This window comes from Rhinopithecus bieti, unplaced genomic scaffold, assembly GCF_001698545.2.
Source record: "Rhinopithecus bieti isolate Rb0 unplaced genomic scaffold, ASM169854v2 scaffold_15197, whole genome shotgun sequence".
Lineage (NCBI taxonomy): Eukaryota > Metazoa > Chordata > Mammalia > Primates > Cercopithecidae > Rhinopithecus > Rhinopithecus bieti.
Window position 1 is genome coordinate 1,083,433 of NW_016808366.1, and position 22,674 is coordinate 1,106,106.

A 22,674-nucleotide genomic window follows, 5' to 3' on the forward strand; every position below is an offset into this window, starting at 1 on the left:
TTCTGAGTGTAAACCTGAGTTCCTGTAATTAGTTTGTGAGCTAATCTTTTTCATGAGCCTATTTCAAGGCCTGGTGTGGGGAAGTGGATTTCCTTCTTCTCCTTGCTTTCCATAATTTCATCCTTCTTATCCAGCCATATGTGGCTGAGGTGGGTGCATTTGTGTGAGCTCTCTAGCTGGATTCTGAGTGCTGTTGGGGAGGAATTATGTTGAGTCATCTTGAGTCACTGCAGTATCCCATGGGCTCTGCAGCACTGTGGAAACAACCAGCACTGAAGGCTGGAGATTATGTTGAGTAAATGGAGATCATTGAGGTGTCAGGAGCCAGTAGAAATAGCAGGCACTGGATATCTTAATGGAGTGACATCTGGGCAGGATGAGGGTACAACACTGGAAGTAGGGTGCAGCCTACCCCAGACAGCACAAAGCTACCAGAGTCAGATTGTTCCAAAGACTAAGGCTCGACAGGCAAGAGGCCACTGAGGGACCCAGGGAAGTCCTGCTTGCCTGATCATCATGATGTGTGCTGTCTATGCTAGGACATAATGCCTCTCCCTCTCCCTGTTCATGGTAATTGTCTGGGGAGGGACTTTGCCCAGCATAATGCACCTCGGTGTAGGGCAGGTATTCCTGGCCAGATGCTGATCCACCACCTGGCTTTGGGATTCTTGGTTAACTGTACTTGCATGACTTGGTTTATGTTGAGTAATATATGTCAGCTCACCTGAGTTTGAATACAGGCTCTACCACTTGCTTGCTCCAGGACCTTGGGCAGAGAACTTGCTAAACTTCAATTCTCCTATCTGTGAAATAGAGATAATAGTACTACCTACCTCATAACTTTGTTACAGTAAATGACCCAAGGGGAAATGCTTTGTAAAATGTCTGGCCTATAGTAAACTCTGAATATATAGTCTCTCTTTATCTCAGTGAAAGCATTTACCCAGGTAGTCAGAGATCTGAGTTCTGAACTCAGCCAACTACTGATGAGCTATGAAACCAATAGACAAGACATTACCATTTTGGTATAATTAAGAAGCCTGAGTGATTGATTTTCTTTTATTTCATCTTTCTTTTTTTTTTTTTGAGTAATTGATTTTCTACTTTCATGTCTCTCTCTTGAATCTCACGCATTATACTGACCTGGGATTTTAATCTCCTTAATACTGAAGGATCCTTTTCAATGGGATTTGGAAATTTCTTGGTGAACTGGAGATTTCTGTTTACCAGTTTTAAAAAATAAGACCTGCTGTATACTCACTAGACTAGTAGGGGTAGACAGTTATAAAATGCTTTAAGGGAAACCAGAGTCTTTTAAATCCCTATGCTTTAACTTGTTGCCAAAAGGTTTTTAAATCTTTATGTTTTAATTTATTTAAAGTGTTTCTTTGTAAAATTGATCAATTTGGTGGCAGAATGTGCCGCACAGACCACTCACTGTCTGATCATTTCTGTACCCTCTCATTGAGGGCACAGCCTGATCATTTTTGTACCCTCTCAGTGAGGGCAGGATTTGTGCAGCCAGGAAGGAATGTACCCCCACCCACATGTCAGGTGGACACAGCCTCCTAGACAACATGGCGATTACCCAAATGTATCTCCCATGCCTCATTGCTGATACGTTTAGCAGTTACCAGATCGAAGGAACTAGACCATCCATCTTGCTGTGATCTAGATGGAAAATTGAAAGCCTGGCCACCAGCCCTGACTGTGCCACTAACCAGCAAGAGCCTCGGTATTATCATATCTGGATGGGGCTCAGTAGACATGTTCAGCCTTTATCACGTAGCTGGCTATCAGTGAGAGTGAACATAGCAGTGTATGCTGAAGATTCTGTAGTGTGGCTGCCTCATTCTGCCCCAGCTCTCCAGAAGGCACCCCTCTTCCAGGCATCACCCCTTACCTTTCTCCCATCAAAGCCTTGCCCCAGTTTATCAGGGTTTTACTGGATACTTGACTAATCTGATAACTAAAAATTTGAAAGAATAGCACCAACTTAATAGTATCCTGGTTTCACCTCAGGCTTCTGAGAAAGCCCTTATCTCTAGAGTGGAATTTCAGACAGTGTGGGGAGTTTAGTTGGGGAGACGTTTCAGAGTGAGGCTCTGATACCAGGCAGCCTATGTTTTAGTTTACAGGCAGTGTGAACTTGACATTCTGCCTAAGTGAAAAACAGAATATTATAGGATTTGTGCTGCGTGTTGATAGTAACTGTAAAAAAGTACCCCCTTTATGCTGAATGCTCCGACTTTTTTTTTTTTTAGACAGAATCTCACTGTGTTGCCCAACCTGGAGTGCAGTGGCATGATCTTGGCTCACTGCAACCTCCGCCTTCAGGGTTCATACAGTTCTCCTGCCTCAGCCTCCCAAGTAGCTGGGATTACAGGCATGCACCACCACACCCAGCTAATTTTTGTATTTTTAGTACAGATGGGGTTTTGCCATATTATCCAGGCTGGTCTTGAACTCTGGGCCTCAAGTGGTCCCAAACTTGGGTTCTAATGGATTTCTCTGATGAAGATTCCTGGGGCTTCTAGCAGAACCATTGGGACTCGAAAGTACCCTGCAGAAATTTCTTGGTTTTGGACTCCTCAATTTCTGGGCCAGTAAGTTTGAGCAGAAGTAGTAGTTTTGGTCTGAGAGCCCGTAGACTGATCTTAGTAGCAACCTGCCACTGTTCCCTTTGTCATCTCAGGCAGGTCTCTTCACAGATCTGATCTCCTCATTTCTTTTCTTTCTTTCTTTCTTTTCTTTTTCGCTCTTGTTGCCCAGGCTGGAGTGCAATAGTGCGATCTTTGCTCACTGCAACCTCCGCCTCCCGGGTTCAAGCGATTCTCCTGCCTCAGCCTCCCGAGTAGCCAGGATTACAGGCATGCACCACCATGCCTGGCTAATTTTGTGTTTTTAGTAGAGACGGGGTTTCTCCATGTTGGTCAGGCTGGTCTCGAACTCCTGACCTCAGGTGATCCACCCGCCTTGGCCTCCCCAATTGCTGGGATTACAGGCATGAGCCACCGTGCCTGGCTGATCTCCTCATTTCTAAAGTGATGATGTAGAATTAGGTGTGCCTGAGACCAGGCCCTTTCATGTGGGGAGAAAAGCTCATAAACAACATGAGAAGGCTAAGTTCTGTGTTAGGAACATCTAAAGTGCTGTGGGAACACAGATTCAGATTTTGCCTGTAGGGTAGGAGCTGGACTGTTGAGAGGAGAAAGACATTTGAGTTAGGCCTTGCTGTGAATTGAATTGTGTCCTGCTTTCCTCCCTAAAATTCATCTGTTGAAGTCCTAACCCTCAGTGTGATGGTATTTGGCAATAATTAAGTTTAAATGATGTCATGAGTGTGGAGCCTTCATGGTGGGATTAAGAGAACAGAAAGCTCCCCCTAGCCCCCCATATGAAGATGCAGCAAGAAGACAGCTCTCTGCAAGCTGGGAAGAGGGGCCTCACTGGGAACCAAATAGGCTGGCACCTTGATCTTGTACTTTCCAGCCTCCAGAACTGTGAGAAAGAAATATCTGTTGTTTAAGCCACCCAGTCTGTAATGTTTTGTTATGACAGCTTGAGCAGACTAACCCATGCCTTAAGGAGTGAGGCTAGATAGGAGTTGGACTAGAAGCCGGGGAAGAGGAAAAGCATTCCTGTGCCAGGAATAGGCACAGCAAGGATTCAGAGGCATCAAGGGGAATAAACCAATCATCTGTCCCTAAGGTGTCCCTTCTGATGCCAGCCTTCTGTAATCCTGTCACTCATATGGTTCTTCTGCTCTCAGCCAAGCCTTTAGTTGTAAAGTGAATTTAGAAGGTCAGTTTAGATTTGCTTTTCCAAATGAGGTTTCTCAGTATACCAGCGTCACTTAATAAATTATCTTCCAGGAGCCAGCTCAGGCTCCCTTGGGTTTCTTTCTATTTAGGTGAGTTCAGTCCTGAATACAGGTTAGACTCAGAAAGAATTTTCTAGTGTCAAAGAGGGCCTCTTCTGTGCTTATTATTACTTATTGCTACATCTGTTTGGGTCATGTTCTCACCCTGGGTAAATCTGTTTTAGGCCAAAGTGAACCTTGGGGCACTGGAGTGGGTACCTCTTTGTTGCCATCCACAGCTTTTCTCATGGGACTATACTGGCCTTATCACAGGAACATGTCCTCCTCCCCTTAAACAAAGAGAGCAGTGTGAGTTTAATTAGAATATGGCTTATGGTGCCATAACAGAGATAACAACATAGCTGGCTAAAATCAGAGAAATTTATTTTCCTCTCAGGATGAACTGCAAGTTACCCATGGTGGCTCTGCTCAGACTCTGAAGGTTCCTGGGCCTTGCTTTCTCCCCATTGTTCCACCAGGCCCCAGGTGCTGCTCTTCTTTGGGGTCTAAAATGGCTCCCCCCGTTTGCTTATCTTTCAGCTGCTGGGAAGGGAAAGTATGCTCCTTTCTTTTAAGGGCACAACCCAGAAGTGCCACACATCACTTCTTATATCCCATAGGCAGAACATCTGCCACCCCTCTCTCAAGGGAACCCGGAACATGAACTCTTCCTATGCAAGAGGTGGAGAAATGGTGTGGGGGAGGGCATTGCAACGTCTACCACATGAGCTAAGAAAAATGCAGGGCCTGGCCGGGCGCGGTGGCTCAAGCCTGTAATCCCAGCACTTTTGGAGGCCGAGACGGGCAGATCACGAGGTCAGGAGATCGAGACCATCCTGGCTAACACGGTGAAACCCCATCTCTACTAAAAAATACAAAAGAAAAGAAAACTAGCCGGGTGAGGTGGCGGGCGTCTGTGGTCCCAGCTACTCGGGAGGCTGAGGCAGGAGAATGGCGTAAACCCGGGAGGTGGAGCTTGCAGTGAGCTGAGATCTGGCCACTGCACTCCAGCCTGGGCGACAGAGCGAGACTCCATCTCAAAAAAAAAAAAAAAAAGTAAAAGAAAAATGCAGGGCTTGAGGAGGGAGGGGTTATTGGAGGGCCGTCCTGGGTTGGTGTCTGGGTGGCACCCATGGTAGGGGACTGATAGGAGATGAGGTTGGGAAGGTAGACATGGTGAAATGACACTGGCAGGCCCTGAGTACCGCTTCTCTGACAGGCAGAGAGAACCCCTCTAAGCCCATATCTGCTTCTGTTCTGCCCTTGAGCTGCCACCCCCTTGTGCAGATCAGAACATGCTCTGGTCGTTGCTTGTCCCAGCCTCGTGGCTGAGCTCTGCTCTGTGGTGTACAAGCAGTTACCCCATAAGTGGTGGTGATGTTATTCTTTTCCCTCCTGGAAGCAGTGGTCTGATGACCGTTGTCCCTCTGCTCTCATAAGTCAGTGATTGGATGGAATACTCAAGAGTCAGCTGTATGGAGGAGCAAGAAGGCCTCTGGTATTTCTCCTGATGGACACCTGCAGCTTGGGGAGAGGACAAGTGGCCATCCTGGAGGAAAGTCTCACCCTGCTTAGGCGACAAGCTGCTCTCCGATCCAGAGCCCTGGCAGGAAGTCACTCTTTGTCCAACCCAGTCAGGGCAGCCGGGAGGAAGCTGTACAGCCAGTACATGCTCTGTGGGTCATGGAACAATTGATAAAGCTGTCCAGAGAGAGAGCTGACAGCAGACCAGCGACCAGCACTGCTTTCCAGGGAAAGAGTATTGCAAGCAAGATAATAACAACTGACATTTGAGTACCTCATGTGCTGGGCGCTGTTCCAAGTTCATTACTTGTATTGTCTTGTTTAGTCATCAGAACTAAACCCTATGAGGTGGGTGCTGTTATGCCTAATTTATGCTGTTATTCCACTGTGGTCTGAGAGTATGGTTGATATGATTTCAATGATTTGAATTCATTGATACTTGGTTTATGGCCAAGCACGTGGTCAATTTTAGGTTATTTGCCATTTGCAGATGGGTGGAATGTATAGTTTGTCGTTGCTGGATGGAGTACTCTGTAGATGTCTGTTAGATTCAGTTGGTCATGTGTAAAATTTAAGTCCAGTGTTTCTTTGTTTTTTGCCTCGATGATCTTTCTAATGCTGTGTCAGTGGGGTGTTGAAGTCCCCCACTAAAATTATGTGGCTAAGTATTTCTTTAGGTCTAGAAGTACTTGTTTTAAGAATTTGGATGCTCTAATGTTGGCATATTAGGCATCTATAATGCCTAATTCATAGATTAGAAACTAAAGTGCAGATGAGATGGATTAATTTGAACCAGTATTTACCGCTCTAGCAGGTGGTGGAGCTATGATTTGAATCTGTTGTGAAGCCCATACTCTCACCTTGAGGCTCTGCTGTCTTTTATGATTCCAGGGAAGAGTGCCTGTCCCAGGCCCTGGAGTGGGAAATAGGAGTGCCTCCCTGCAGGAGACTTCCTGTGCACATGGCAGTCTAGGGATTTCTGCCTGTTGTCACCTTGTCTACCCCTGTTCCTCAGGGACTCACCTGGCTTAGCTCAGTCCTTGCTGGGCAATTCTCTGTTTCTTCTCTAGGGCCTGCAAGTTGTGCCACTGGAGTTTACAAATGACCACCATCTTTAGCCAGATAACCAGGCATGCCCTAGCATTGGGCAGTTTTCTTCTACATCTTGCCCTCTCTGTCTCAAGGATTTAGGACCTCGATTATGTTGCTGCTTCAGGCAGTTCTCCTACTGATAGGATAAATTCTGTTAGCATTTCACTAAGCTGATGGGTATAATTACTTTAGTTGGAGGTCACTAAAACCTGAATTTACAAATAAAAACTGGATCAGTGAGCAGTTTGTGTGTGTGTGGTGGGGGGTTGGGGGTAAAGGTACAACAGATAATATCCCTCCTTTGCTGAGATCCTCCAGTGGCTCCCTAAATCACTCATAGTAAAAGCCAACTTCCTCACAGGGCCCTTCATCATGATCTGCTTCTAGCCTCCATCTGCTTCTTTCCCTCGCTCAACCTAATTCTAATTTCAATTCCTTTGGAGCCATACAGATCTCCTTGCTATTTCTTGATTTCAAATTCCAGTTGTTCATTGCTGGCATATAGAAAAGCAATAGGTTGTTGTATATTAACCTTGTATCTTGTAACCTTGCTATAAGTGCTGTTCTGGCAATTTTTGTTTTGATCAATTCTTTGGGATATTCTACATAGACAGTCAGATCATCTGCAAACAAAGATAGTGTTATTTCTTCCATTTCAGTCTGTAGAGCTTTTATGTCCTTTTCTGGCTTATTCCACTAGCTAAGATTTCCAGTAAAAGGAGTAGTGAGAGACGCATCTTGCTTTGTTCCTGATCTTAAGGGGAAAACATCCAATTTCTTACCATTAAGTATGAAGTTGGCTGCAAAGAAGTTCTTTATCCAGTTGAGGAAATTCCCTCTTATCCATAGTTTGCTGCCCCATCAGCTTTTTAGGTTGGTGCAAAAGTAATTGTGGTTTTGCTGTGACTTTCAGTGGCAAAAACAGCAATTACTTTTGCACCAACTGAATAGAATATAGCTCTGTGAGGGACAGGGGGTGTCATCTGTCTTTGTTCATTGCCGTATCCCTCCTCCCTAGCATGTGCCTGGAACATAGTATATGCGTGGTATCTGTTGACTAAATGAATTGAAACCATGGCTAATAATATAGTGGTAGCCAAGAAACTGTAAAAATGAGTTTTGTTTTTATGTTTGGGGAAGACCCTGTTCCCAGGATCAATGAAAAGTAAAAATTATTGATAGCTTTTTTGAAATTCAGGAGGCATCTGACCATGTTTTGCCCATCTACTTTCTTTGGGCCTTGGTTTCTTGGTTTTAAAAATGAGTGCTTTTACAAATTGGTCTAAGTTCTCTCCTAGCTTTCATGTTTGTTGACTTTCTTCTCTAATTGCAGGGTATTTTAACAGTTAAGGAGCTCAAATACCCTTAAGTCCTGTGTTCTCTAGCCAGTACATCAACTCTGCCTATAGCTTCCAGGCTTGCCAGTCAATAGGCACAGCCCACTGTTCCTTTCTGATGGTTCCCAAGTGCTCATTTGGGAGAGGGGCCTGGTTGCAGTGCAGACATGGTGCTGGAGAGTCACACCAATTTGCTTTTAAATACCTATGTGATGTCAGGTGGGTGATTTCACCTCTCTGAGCTTCAGTTTCCCTGCCTGTAAAATGGGAATGATATACACACCAATTAAATGAGATATTTGTGATTTCCTTGCACACAAGTGCTTAGTTAAAATGGAATCTGATTGCCTACCCTGCCCCACACCTGCTTTGTGGAGATCTTGATTCCGTATCAGAATCACTTGGAAAGTGTTTTAAAAATCCTGATATTCTTGAAAAAATTATGCTAAATGAAAGAAACCAGACACAAAAGGTAATGTATTGTATGGTTCCATATTTATGAAATATCCAGAGTAGATAAACCCATGGAGTCAGATGCAGGTTGGTGGGGCTGAGGGGAGGAGTTTAGGGGAGGAGAAATATTGCTTAATGGTAAAGGGTTTTACTTTGGAGTGATGGAAGTGTTCTTAGAACTGTATCAAAGTGGTTATACAACACTGTGAATGTACTAAATGCAACTGAATTGATTGTTTTTCTTTATAGCTTTATTGAGACTTAATTGTACAATGAACTGCACATATTTAAATGGTATAATTGGTGAGATTTAACATATGTTTATACCCAACTATCACCACAATCAGGATAGTAAACATATTCCACTTCCTCCCAAACTTTCCTCATGCCCCTTTTTAGTTCCTCCTTCCCACCTCTCCCCTCCACCTGAGCTCCAGGCAACCACTATTCTGCTTACTGTTACTTATGGTTTGTTTTCTCTCTTTTTTTTTTTTTTCCGAGACAGAGTTGCTATGTCACCCAGGCTGGAGTGAAGTGGCGTGATCTCAGCTCACTACAACCTCCACCTCCTGGGCTCAAGCGATTCTCCTGCCTCAGCCTCCCAAGTAACTGTGGTTACAGGTGTGAGCCACCACACCCGGCTAATTTTTGTATTTTTAGTAGGGTCGGGGTTTTATCATGTTGGCCATGCTAGTCTTGAGCTCCTGACCTCAGCTGATCTGCCTACCTTGGCCGCCCAAAGTGCTGGGATTACAGGTGTGAGCCACCACATGCCCAGCCGGTTTTTTTTTCATTTTGTAGACTATTATAGAAATGGAATCCTGCAGTGTGCACTTGTTTTGTCTGGCTCCTTTCACTCAGCATACTTTGAGATTCACTTATGTTGCTGTTTGTACCTTTATTGCTGATAAGTTTTCCATTGTATGGATACATCATGAATTATTTGCACATTCACTTGTTGATGGACATTTGGGCAGTTTTCAGTTTGGGGCGATTACAACTAAAACTGCTATGAGCCTTCATGTATAAGTCTCTGTGTGGACATAAGTGATGCTTTCTCTTGAATGAAGATGTAGTGGATGGCAAGGTCATAGGATACATGTACATATAAACTCATGTTGACATCTAAAAAGTAAGGCATGGTGAATTACTTGAAATCCTACAAGTATATTTGGTAAGAGAAGAAGAAACAACTGGATTTTTTTTGTTTGTTTTGGAGACAGATTCTCACTCTATTGCCCAGGCTGGAGTGCAATGGTGCGATCTGGGCTCACTGCAACCTCTGCCTCCCAGGTTCGAGCAATTCTCCTGCCTCAGCCTCCTAAGTAGCTGAGATTACAGGTGTCTAGCACCACGCCTGACTAATTTTTATATTTTTAGTAGAGATGAGGTTTTGCCGTGTTGGCCAGGCTGATATCAAACTCCTGACCTCAGGTGATTCGCCTGCATTGGCCTCACAAAGTGCTGGGATTACAGGCATGAGCCACCATGCCTGGCTACGACTGGATTTTTCAATGGTGAGGCTATTAATTTTGAAAACTGATCTCAGTAGAGTGGTAGGTGGGAAGCTTTTTAGATTGTGATTAGGAAATACCCTGAAGGGAGAAGTTTGGACAGGGAGGATTGACATCTTAAGGAGTTTTGTTGTAGAGTAGAGAGGATGACGTTTTGGTATTTGGAAGGCATGAACTGTTCGTTTAAAAATAACTTTATGTTATATGAATGGTACCTCGATTTTTAAAAAAGGAGTGAAACAAGCAACAGAATCCTGGCTGGACGCGGTGGCTCACACCTATAATCCCAGCACTTTGGGAAGCTGAGGCGGCTGAATCACCTGAGGTCGGGAGTTCAAGACCAGTCTGGCCAACATAGTAAAACCCTGTCTCTACTAAAAATACAAAATTTAGCCAGGTGTGGTGGCATGTGTCTGTAGTCCCAGCTACCCTGGAGGCTGAGGCAGGGGAATCACTTGAACCCAGGAGGCGGAGGTTGCAGTGAGCTGAGATTGTGCCACTGGGTGACATGGCGACGAAAACAACAACAAAAAAATCAGATCCCCAGGTGATTCCAGTATGTAGCCAGGGTTGAGGAGCAGTGATCTAAGTAGAGTTTTGCAAACTTGTCTGTAAAGGGCCAGATAATAAATATTTTCAACCTTGGGGACCATAAGCCCTCTGTCCTCACTACTCAGCTCTGCTGTTGAAGTGTGAAAGACACGTAACCAGTGAGCATGGTGTGTTTCACTGAAATCCATTTACAATGACAGGCAGTGGGCCAGAGTGTGCTGAGCTGGACTGAAAGGCTAAGTGATGGAGGCGTGGCTCTGCCACGGGCAGTCTGCTCCAGACTTCCCAGGTAGATCCAGGCCCCCTGGACATGCTTACTTGGGAAAATAATAAGCACCCCAGCATTGAAAACAAAATGTTAAAATGCCAACATTTGTGTTTAATTCTAGCTACAAAAGACAAGGAAAAGAATAAAGAGAAGAAATTCAAAGAGTTTGTGAGAGTGAAGCCAAAGAAGAAAAGAAAAGAAAAGAAAACCAAACCTGGTAATTTTTTTTCCTGAGGGCTTCACTTAGGTTTTCTTACTATGAGTGGGGAGCGGTTGCTTTCTCCCATTATGGCCTCTGAACCTGTGCTGAGCAGAGGAAGGACCAAGAGTCCTTTACCAGGGCTGTGGGCTCAATCTAGTATGGGCCCTGGAAGGGGAGGCACCCAGTCATCCAGGTGTTACAAAGTCCTGCTGGCATTGAAAAGCCTTCTCACTTGCTGCATTGGCCAGTGTGCTCTGCTTCAGGATGGTACAGATGAAGGCATCGAAGTGTAAGCGGATGTGCAGGTGAATGACGGTGTTTGTTCACATACACGACTCTGAAAACACATCTTTGAGCCCTCTTGAGAAAGGATTCCCTTCTTAAAAACTGTGTCTAGCCTTCACAAAATGTTTAGAAAAATCTGTATTCTGACTTTGGGACTTAAAGGATGCCACGTTTTATTCTCAGTGTATCTTCTAGCTTAGAAAAACTTATCAGGAAGAGAGGAGAGGGGCAATGCTGAAGGGGGGCGTTTGGGCCCCTGCATCTGCTCTCCACACCTCTTTTTGGTTGAATTGTCCCTGAGCCTTTGTGCTGCCTGAAAAGGAGACTTGTTGGTTGGATGAGATTGGTTCTGGAATGCACCACTGTTATCTAGGGTTGTTCATTCTTTCCTGATCCTGTTCTTCCAGAATGCCCCTGCAGTGAGGAGATCAGTGACACCTCCCAGGAGCCTTCTCCACCCAAGGCATTTGTCGTTACCAGGTGTGGGTCCTCACACAAGCCAGGGGTCCATATGAGCCCGCAGCTTCATGGCCCAGAATCTGGACACCACAAAGGGAAAGGGAAAGCACTGGGTAAGGAGGCTCTTCTGGCCTGATCATTTGCTGATCATTTATTGGAAAATACAAGCATACCTGGGAGATATTACCAGTTTGGTTCTAGGCCACTACAATAAAACAGATAAAGCTAGTCACACATAATTTTTATTTTCCCAGTGTTTACAAAAGTTATGTTTATACTATATTGTAGTCTGTTAAGTATTCAGTAGCATATGTCTAAAACAATGCATATACCTTAATTGAAAAATATTGCTGTGCTGAGAAATGTCAAGTTTTTTGGAGTAAGTCCTCAAAAGCATAGACAACAAATACAGAAATGGACAAGTGGGATTGCATCAAGCTGAAAAGCTTATGCACAGCAAACTAAACGATTATTAGAGTGAACCGAAAACCTACTAAACGAAAGAAAATATTTGTAAACTATTCATTAACAAGAGATTAATAACCAGAATATATAAGAACTCGGCTCAATAGAAAAATTATTCAATGTAAAAATTGGCGGCCAGGTGCGGTGGTTCACGCCTGTAATCCCAGCACTTTGTGAGGTGAGCCTGGTGGGTCACTTGAGCCCAGAAGTTCGAGACCAGCCTGGCCAACATGGTGAAACCCCATCTCTAGAAAAATACAAAAAATTAGCCAGACGTGGTGGTGTCTGCCTTGTAATCCCAGCTACTTGGGAGGTTGAGGCAGGAGAATCACTTGAACCCGGGAGGCTGAGGTTGCAGTGAGCCGAGATCATGCCACTTCACTCCAGCCTGGGCGACAGAGCCAGACTCTGTCTCAAAAACAAAAACAAAACAAAACAGTAAAATATGTTATATATATATATACACACACACATATATAATGTATATATGTAAAAAATCAGTAAAATGTTATATATATACATATATATACACACACACATATACATATGTGCTCAACCTAATATGGGCCCTGGAAGGGGAGGCGCCCTCTCACCCAGGTGTTACAAAGTCCTGCTGGCATTGAAAAACCTTCTCACTTGCTGCATTGGCTGTTGTGCCCTGCTACATGATGGTACAGATGAAGGCATCGAAGTGTAAGCGAATATGCACATGAATGACGGTATTTGTTCACACACACGACTCTGAAAACATATCTTTGAGCCCTCTCGAGAAAGGCTTTATATATATAATATATATACACACACACACACACACACACACACACACACATATATATAGCTTTGTTTTGTTTTTGTTTTTGAGACAGAGTCTCTCTCTGTTGCCCAGGCTGGAGTGCAGTGGAGTGATCTCGGCTCACTGCAACCTCTGCCTCCCAGATTCAAGCGATTCTCCTGCCTCAACCTCCCAAGTAGCTGGGATTACAGGCGTGCGCCATCACACCTGACTAATTTTTTTGTATTTTTAGTACAGACAGTTTCACCATGTTGGTCAGGCTGATCTTGAACTCCTGACCTTGTGATCCACCCACCTCGAACTCCCAAAGTGCTGGGATTACAGGCATGAGCCACCGTGCCTGGCCTGTTACATTTCTTAAAACTTTCTTTGAGATAAAATTCGTTTAGTTCTTCCATATGTTCTGAGAAATGTGACATATGTGTTCATTAGATCAATCTTGTTTTGATGTAATGTTCAAAAATTTGAACTAGCAGTACATTTCATTATGTTAACTGACAATGTAAAAAATGAAAGCTGTGTGCGGTGTCCACACCTGTAATCCCAACACTTTGGGAGGCTGAGGCGGGTGGATTGCTTGACCCCAGGAGTTCAAGACCAGCCTGGGCAACATGGCAAACCTTGTCTCTACAAAAAATACAAAAAAAGTTAGCCGGGTGTTGTGGCATGCACCTGTAATCCCAGCTACTTGGGAGGCTGAGGTGGGAGGAACACCTGAGCCCAGGAGGTCAAGGCTGCAGTGAGCTGTGATCATGCCACTGCACTCTGGTGTGGGTGACAGAATGAGACCCTGTCTCAAAAATAAATAAATAAAATATAATGAAAAACAAAAATATATTTTATTGCTTAAAAATGCTGACAGACACAAAGTGAGTATTTGCTTTTGGAATAATGGTGTCAATAGACTTTCAGGGTTGCTGCCACACACCTTCAGTTTGTAAAAAAAATACATTATCTGTGAAGTGCAATAAAATATTAATAGTTATACCTGACTTAGAACAGTGTCTGGTTCAGAACAAGTGCTTAGTAAAAGTTAGATGTGATTATAACTAATCAGGCCTCAAATGATTCTACCTCTGATTATCCCTGTAATCTTCCCCTTCCTCATTCCTCACTGTCTATAGAGTTTTGTTTTTTATTTTGTTTTGAGACAGAGTCTCACTCTGTCACCCAAGCCAGAGTGCAGTGGCATGATCTTGGCTCACTGCAACCTCTGCCTCCTGGTTCAAGTGATTCTCCTGCCTCAGCCTCCCCAGTAGCTGGGATTACAGGCGCACCACCACACCTGGCTAATTTTTTGTATTTTTAGTAGAGACAGGGTTTCACCATGTTGACCAGGCTGGTCTCAAACTCCTGGGCTCAAGTGATCTGCCCACCTTGGCCTCCTAAAGTGCTGGGATTACAGGCATGAGCCACTGTGCCCAGCCTGTTTGTCTTTTGAGACATAGTCTCATGCTGTCACCCAGGATGGAGTGCAGTGATGTGATCATAGCTCACTGCAGCCTCAAACTTGCAGGCTCAAGGGATCCTCCTGCCTCAGCCTCCTGAGTAGCTGGGACTATAGACATGCATCGCTGTGGCCAGCTAATTTTTTTTTTCTTTTAGTGGAGACGGGGTTTTACCGTGTTGCCCAGGCTTAACTTGACCTCTTGAGCACAAGCAATCCTCCTCCTTCAGCCTCCCAAAATAATGGTATTAGAGGCATGAACCACCATGCTCAGCCTTTGTTTACAGAGTTTTAAAGGTAGCTCTGGATACAGACAGACTGTAAGCCAGGTCCTGACTGGATGGGGTGAAGCTGAAGAACATGTTAGAGTTGTCAGGGATGGTGGTCTGTGTGGTTCATGGGGAGTTGTAGCTCCTCTGCCACTGAGTTCTATGATCTTGAATAGCCACTACCCTTGGGCTTCATTCTCTCAGTGAAATGCGGAAGTGGAGTTGAGTTCACTGCCTGGCAGCATGCCTCCTTTGGGCTGTTACTAAATGACAGATCCAAGGACAGATCAGCATCCTCATTTCCTTGCCCTATGAATATTCTTGCTTGGAGTAGTGGAACTATAAGGTCATTTTTCATTCTTGACAATCAAAGGGTTTTAATTTTATAACCTAAAATAGTAGCTATTGTTTTCCCTTTCCTCGTAGAGGAGGATAATTTGAGTGAGTCCTCTTCTGAGAGCTTTCTCTGGAGCGATGATGAGTACGGCCAAGATGTGGATGTGACCACCAACCCAGACGAGGAACTTGATGGGGATGACCGCTATGACTTTGAGGTGGTCCGTTGCATCTGTGAGGTCCAGGAGGAAAATGACTTCATGATTCAGGTAGGGAGAACTTCCAGGAAACAGGTCTAGAGAAGCACAAACTGGTCCTTGGAGGGAATTTTGAGGCCAGCAACAATGGCAAGTCATACCAGAGCCCCAGATAGACAGCATGAACAGCAGCAGACTGAGCTTTGCTTTTTGGTTTGGCTTCCTCAGAGTTCCAGGCTGCCATACATAGTCCACTGATGGAGTAAGAGAGGACTTTAGGGATCACTGAGTCTAAACCTCTCATGCTCTGCTTGAAGCAGCTGGGACCCGCAAATGGGAAGGGCCTTGCCTGTGGTCACAAAGTGAGGAGTTGAGCAGCAGGGACTGAAATCTTTGGAGTGGCAGTTTAGTCTTCCCATGGACTCTTATCTTCTCTTTGAGGTAAATTGTCTTTGTGATCATGCAGGCTGGCTTTATAACTTCTATGTTTCTTTTTCTTTATTTTCCTGACATTTGAGTCTGTCATCTCCATCTCTGAGATGTGCCTGTGGTTGGCGGGACCTCTTTACTTGCTTGGGGAAACCATGCCTGGCCAGCACCTGCCTGCCCTGGCCCTTGTCTGTAAATCGCAGTTCTGGGAGAGGTGGCGCTGGCTGGCTGGCTTCTAAGGGTGTCACAGGTTCCCTGGGTGTCTTGACAGCTGCCCAACTGGCTTGGAAACCTGAGTTTTTAAAAGTCATGGTTATATTGGTTAGGGTATTTTTTAGGGGCAAGTACAAATATTGTTGGGAAATAGACTGGGTCCCAGGACTCAGAGGCAGGGCTACCTTCAGGCTCAGAACCTGGAATTCCATCTTGAGGGCCTTGGTCTGCCTTGTTTCCTGCTGCTCTGGAGTCCTTTGGTTATTTTTGATTTTATTCCTTGCTTATTTTCTTGGAAAATGCAAAATGGTCACTTTTGGCCTTGCCCCAATTTTATATTTTTGTGTTCAAGAGACTAGGTAGACCAAGGTGAGAATCTTAGTCCCAATTCTAAATTTCTGAGTAAGGAATTCCAGCCAAATTTAGATCAGATATTAGTTTTTGGAACAGTCACCTGTGGCCAGAGGGGAAAGAGTTTGTTATGGGTCAAATGCTCTCCCCTGGTCTAGTTATCTGGTCTGATGGTAGTAGAGCTTACAGATTATTGACAGGGGCAAAAAGGCTGCCTGGGGCCCCCCTGTGTTATATTATAACACGAATGGGGGTTCAGGGGTTGTTCCCAGTAAAGGGGGTGGCTGCCCATCGTCCAATAAGAATCTATATAGCCTACTGAGATTATGAGAAACAGGCCCAGCCCCTTTGGCTTGCTTTCTGTGATAGAATATTATTTCCTTGCCCTTTCAGTACTATAGGTTGGCATGGCATGGATTTTTTTTTTTTGAGACGGAGTTTCGCTCTTGTTTCCCAGGCCGGAGTGCAATGGCGCGATCTCGGCTCACCACAACCTCTGCCTCCCAGGTTCAAGTGATTCTCCTGCCTCTGCCACCCAAGTAGCTGGGATTACAGGCATGCGCCACCTCGCCCGGCTAATTTTTGTATTTTCAGTAGAGAAGGGGTTTCTCCATGTTGGTCAGGCTTGTCTGGAACTCCCAACGTCAGGTGATCCACCTGCCTTGGCCTCCCAAAGTGCTGGGATTACAGGCGTGAGCCACTGCGCCTGGCAAAATATTTTTGTTATGATAATTTTCTTTTTTTTTTTTGAGACAAGTCTTGCTCTATCACCCAGGCTGGAGTGCAATGGTGCAATCTCGGCTCACTGCAACTTCCGCCTCCTGGGTTCAAGCGATTCTCCTGCCTCAGCCCCCTGAGTAGCTGGGACTACAGGTGCCTGCCACCACGCCCGACTAATTTTTGTATTTTTAGTAGAGACAGTGTTTCACCATATTGGCTAGGCTGGTCTCGAACTCCTGACCTTGTGATCTGCATGGCATGGAGTTTTGAAATTCACTTTTGGACCTTGACTTAATATACAGTTGCATTTTTTCCTCTCATTCTTTGAATTTGTTGTCTTTGTACTCAACAGTCCCCTTTCCTTTTATTTCTTGAAACATTGGGACTTTGCCATAGCTCTTTAAACTTTCAGAACAACTAGAGCTGAGTAGATGTATTTGCTTTTTTTTCTTTCATTTTCCTAGGGCTTTTAGAAAACACTTATTTTGAAATAATCATAGATTCACAGGAGGTTGCAAAGAAATGTACAGGAAAGTCCCATGAATTCCTCTGCTGGTCTTCCTCCCATGCCAACAGCCCATAAACCCACAGTAGGATATCGAAACTACAAAACCAGTTGACATTGGGACAATCACTAGAGCTTATTCAGATTTTACCAGTGATATACACGTACTCATTTGTGTGTGCATATAGCTCTGTGTGCTTTCATTACAAGTATAGCCTTGTGTAATCACTCACACAATCAAGGTACTCAGGTATACTAAGACCACGAGATTCCCTCCTGGTACCCTTTATAGCCATACTTATCCCTAACCCTGGAAACACTAAACTGTTTTAACTGTCTATATGTAATTTATGACTCTTGGTTAATGGAATCACATGGTATGTATCTTTCTCAGAGAGGCCCTTTTTACTCTGTGTAATATCCTTGAGATTCATCCATGTTGTTGTGTGTTTCAGTGGTCATTTATTCCTATTGTCCAGTAGTATTCCATGCTATGGATGTACCACAGTCAGGCTCTTTTTGTTAATAGAACTAAAGCAACTCTATGGAGCTAAGGTAACTGTGTCCAGCTGAGTAGTGATTTAAAGTTTCTGGAGTGTTTTCAGAAATACCATCGCACCTCTAACAAGGCTATCTCAAGTCACTTGTTTGGGAAAACAAAATTACGAAGATATGATTTTGTTCATCGTTGTAGAACCATTAAATAAGTCATCAGATTATGATTTGAACCCGGGGCACCCAGTCAAGTGCTTTTTCCCTAAGGGGCCTTAGCTATGGGGATTTACATTTACAGTTGAGAAGTGAAACAAGAAAAATTTGTTTTTGAAACATAATAGTACCATCTAGACTGGCTGACCAAACCTTCTGCAGCACCACCAGTGCACACACGCATATACATACACACATACATACACACATACATACACACACTTTAGGCTGAGGGAGAGTCTTGTCTTTTTGAATAGCCTTCATAGTCACCTCTGGGATTCAAGGGTACCTGATATTTAAGACCTTTAGTATACTTTGGTTCAGTGGTTTTCAAACATTTTTGAATATCAGAACCCCTTTTCAGAACCCCTTTTCCTAATGGACTGTTTCATAGAACCCCAAAATATGTAACAGGTAACAGCAATAGTTTTGAAAGTTCAAAATGGATGATCTTTACTTGTGAGGTCGGAGATGTGAATGGTGGGCATATTCCCATGATTCTGATATGCTGTCAGAGCTCTGAGTGACAGACAGTTGCTGACTTGGAGCACTTCAATGGCTCATTTGTTTTTCTCCATTTGGTTACACAACAGTGAGACAAGCGTGATGCACATGGCCATTGTCAGGGTGACTTTTCCTGAACAGCATGCTGTGTAGTTACTTTGATTAATCAGAGATGGGAGGACAAGCTCCGTTTTGAGGTCAACATAATACTGAGCTATCCTAGCAATACAAAATTGTGTGTGGTGGCGGGCTTTATTGTCTTAACATTTGACTTGGAACATGTTTGAGTGCTCATCTTTTTTTTTTTTTTTTTAATTGTCCTATCTTAAAAACACACACATTTTGCAGATTCTCTGAAGCCCTGTGGACTACTATTAGATAATTGTTGGCTGGGCATGGTGTAATCCCAGCATTTTGGGAGGCTGAGGCGGGAGGATTGCTTGAGCCCAGGAGTTTGAGACTGCCCTGGAAACACAGCAAGACCCTATCTCTACAAAAAATAAAAAATAAAAAAACTAGATGAGTATGGTGATGCATGCCTGCAGACCCAACTACTCCGGAGGCTGAAGTGGGACGATCACTTGAGCCTGGGAGTTCAAGGCTGCAGCAAGCCCTGGTCGTTCTGTTGCACTCCAGCCTGGGTGACAGAATGAGACCCTGTCCCCCTCCCAAAAAAAGAAAAGAAAAGAAAAGAAAAGTTATATAACTCAGACTATTACTTTTTAGTAGATTTTTTTTTTAAGTTTGTTTTAAAAGGACGTTAAAGATCTTTAGTTTCTACTCTGTCATCCTTGAGCATATGCTCAGTTCTAGGCCTTGTTAGCTTGACAGATTTGCCCTTTATCTGCCTGTTAAAATCTTCAGTGGGTGAGGAATGAATGTCCCTCCTGGCAAGGCTATTCTGCCTAACGGTATGTAACCCATTTCTGATCCACTCTGGTACTTTCTCCATTGACTTTTCTATAAGTAGCAAGGATCTTGGGGTGTTTGAGGGTAGAGGTTAATGTGCCGTTATGTGCTATATGAAGAAACTAATTTCGGGGCAATCAGGGCCACCAGGAGCATGGCGGAGTCAGGAGCCAACTTGATCTCCCACTTCCCAGGCTCCACAAGACCTTGTGTCTCGAGCTCACTTCAGAGCTTCTTGGCTTTTGTTCCAGAGGACTTTTCTGTGCTGTCCACCTGAACCAAGAGTGTCCATCTGGCTTTGTGTTAAGGAGAGAGTTTCTGACTGTCCTGTCACTGAGAGCAACGTACCTTTTCCACTCAATAACTTTAGCAAAAGGCATAAATTTAGAGGGAGCTAGCTAGAACAAATACAATTTAAATTTTTAAAATGTATTCACCATCTAATTAGGAAGACATGAATAAATTTTTCTTAAATCTTTACCTTAAATTGATATTTTGAATAACCCTAGAATACATTTAGAGTGTGTTTTCTAGAAGTGCATGTATTACTATAGAGAAATAACTTTTTGGATCATTTTCATTATATGAGTAGTATCAACATCGTTCATGTATTATTGCTATTTGATCTTATTTACCAGTGCTAATTTAAATCACTGGAAGGTTAAAATCCTACTTAATAATCATGGTATTTGAGGAATCTGGCTACCACATAAAAATGAACATCAGGAAATACAGAACATCAGGAAATACACTTGATATTTAAATTATTTTAATTGCCATAGAGCAGGTTTTGTTAAGCTTTTCCTTAAACGGCTAGATAATAAATTTTTAGGTCTTGTTGCACCTACTGGATTCTTCTTCGAGCAGCTGTAGGCAATATGTAAAACAAATTTTCACCTGTATGGTTGGGTGCAGTGGCTCACATCTGTAATACCAGCCCTTTGGGAGGCCGAGGTGGGCAGGAGTTCAAGACCAGCCTGGGCAACATGGCAAACCCTGTCTCTACAAAAAATACAAAAATTAGTTAACTGTGATGGTACACACTTGTCGTCCCAGCTTCTCAGGAGGTGGGTGGACCACTTGAGCCTGGGCAGTCAAGGCTGCAGGGAGACGAGATTGTACCACTGCACTATAGCCTGGGGAATAGAGTGAGACCCTGTCTCATAAAACAAACAAACAAAAACCCCTAAACAAATGAGTATGGTTGTGTTCACGAAATACTTTATTTGCAAAACAAGTCAAGCTGGCATTGGCACATGGGCTGTAGTTTGCTGACCTTTGCCCTACAACAACAAGTATTAATATGTATTAAGTGCCCAACTCCAGTAAAGATTATGTAGCAGTTTTAAAAAGAAGCCCATTTTAATGACCTAGCACTGTGGCTCACACCCATAATCCTAGCACTTTGGAAGGCTGAAGCAGAAGGATCGCTTGAGTCCAGGAGTTCAAAACCAGCCTGGGCAACATAGAGAGACCTTGTTTCTACAAGAAATTAAATAAAAATTAAGTAAATAAAAATTTAAACAAAGAAGCCCATTTGAAAGTTTTGGTTATTTTAAAATTCATATTATTTGTTGGTACCTAATGCACTGACATAATTCAAAGTCCAGAAAGCACACAGAGAAATAACTTATCACCAGAGAAATACCTTGTCACCAACTACCCATTCCCTAGAGTCAGCCCTTATCAGTTTCTTGTATATCCTTTCAGAAACATTCTATGGCTAAACAAACAATAGCAAATGTATTTTCTCCTTTTAAAAATTTTTCGGTAAAATACACATAACATTAAAAGTTACCCTTTTATTTTATATTTTCTTTTTTGAGACAGGGTCTTGCTTTGTCACCCAGGCTGGAGTACAGAGGCACAATCACAGCTCATGGCAGCCTCCAGCTCCTGGGCTCAAGTGATTGTCCCACCTCAGCCTCTTGAGTAGCTGGGACTACATGCACACACCATCACACCTTCTAATTTCTTTAATTTTTTTTGTAGAGATGGAATCTCACTATGTTCCTCAGGCTGGTCTCAAACTCCTGGCCTCAAATGATCCTTCCTCCTGAGCCTCCCAAAGTGCTAGGATTACAGGTGTGAGCCACCCTGCCCTGCCTAAAAGTTACCATTATAACCATTTTTAAGCATACAAGTCAGTGATATTAAGTACGTTCACATTGCTTTGCAACCATCTCTTTTTTATCTAAATGCAAATGTTCGCATTTTATGTGTAGTATTTTCTTTTCTTTTTTTTTTTGAGACAGAGTTTTGCTCTTGTCGCCCAGGCTGGTATCCAATGGCGTGATCTCGGCTCACCGCAACCTCCACCTCCCGGGTTCAAGTGATTCTCCTGCCTCAGCCTTGCGAGTAGCTGGGGTTACAGGCATACACCACCATACATGGCTAATTTTGTATTTTTAGTAGAGATGGCGGGGTTTCACCATGTTAGTCAGGCTGGTCTTGAATTCCCAACCTCAGGTGATCTGCCCGCCTTGGCCTCCCGAAGTTCTGGGATTACAGGCGTGAGTCACCGTGCCCGGCCACATGTATAGTATTTTTAACATCTTTTTTTATTTAGCAATATGTAAGTTAAAAACCATTTTATTTTCTGCATAATGGTTGAATCATACTTTATTTTATTTTATTTTATTTTTTTGACAGAGCCTCACTCTGTCACCCAGGCTGGAGTGCAGTGGCATGATCTCGGCTCACTGCAACCTTCCTCTCCTGGGTTCAAGTGATCCTCCTGCCTCAGCCTCCTGAGTAGCTGGGACTACAGGTGTGTACCACCAGGCCTGGCTAATTTTTTGTGTTTTTAGTAGAGATGAGGTCTCACCATGTTGGCCAGGGTAACCTCAGGTGACCAACTCCTGACTTTAGGAGATCCTCCCGCCTCAGCCTCCCAAAGTGCGGGGATTATAGGCAAGAGCCACTGCGCCTGGCCCTTTTTTTTTTTTTAAGTTATATAAATATTTGATCTACCTGCAATTTTGCCAGGTAATTAGTGAGAACTATAGCTCCCCATTGTACTAATATCATACCTCACTGTTTGAAATACCACCTTTATTTACTTCATTTCTAAATGTATTTGAATCTTTTTCTGGTTCTCTCTTCCATCGATTCATCTGTCTGTATATTTGCTCATACAATTCTATTTTAATTATTGTACCTTTATGATATTTTTAAAATATCTGGTATGGCTAGTGTCTCCTTATTGCTCTTTTTTCTAGTTCCAAAGCTATTAATTTATTATTTTATTGAGACTTCTTTTTTTTTTTTTTTTTTTTTT

The 22,674-nt window shown here is 43.5% G+C and overlaps 1 protein-coding gene across 2 annotated transcripts in view; it reads left to right on the top strand.

Annotated features, from left to right (window-relative positions):
- Positions 1-22,674, top strand: part of PHF20 (PHD finger protein 20) — a 189,067-nt gene that overhangs the window by 141,030 nt on the left and 25,363 nt on the right. For both annotated transcript variants that reach the window (XM_017886648.1, XM_017886649.1), the window contains 3 exons: positions 10,724-10,819; positions 11,497-11,661; positions 14,949-15,127. In XM_017886648.1, the coding sequence (XP_017742137.1) occupies positions 10,724-10,819; positions 11,497-11,661; positions 14,949-15,127 (440 nt within the window). The remainder of the gene's footprint in view (positions 1-10,723; positions 10,820-11,496; positions 11,662-14,948; positions 15,128-22,674) is intronic.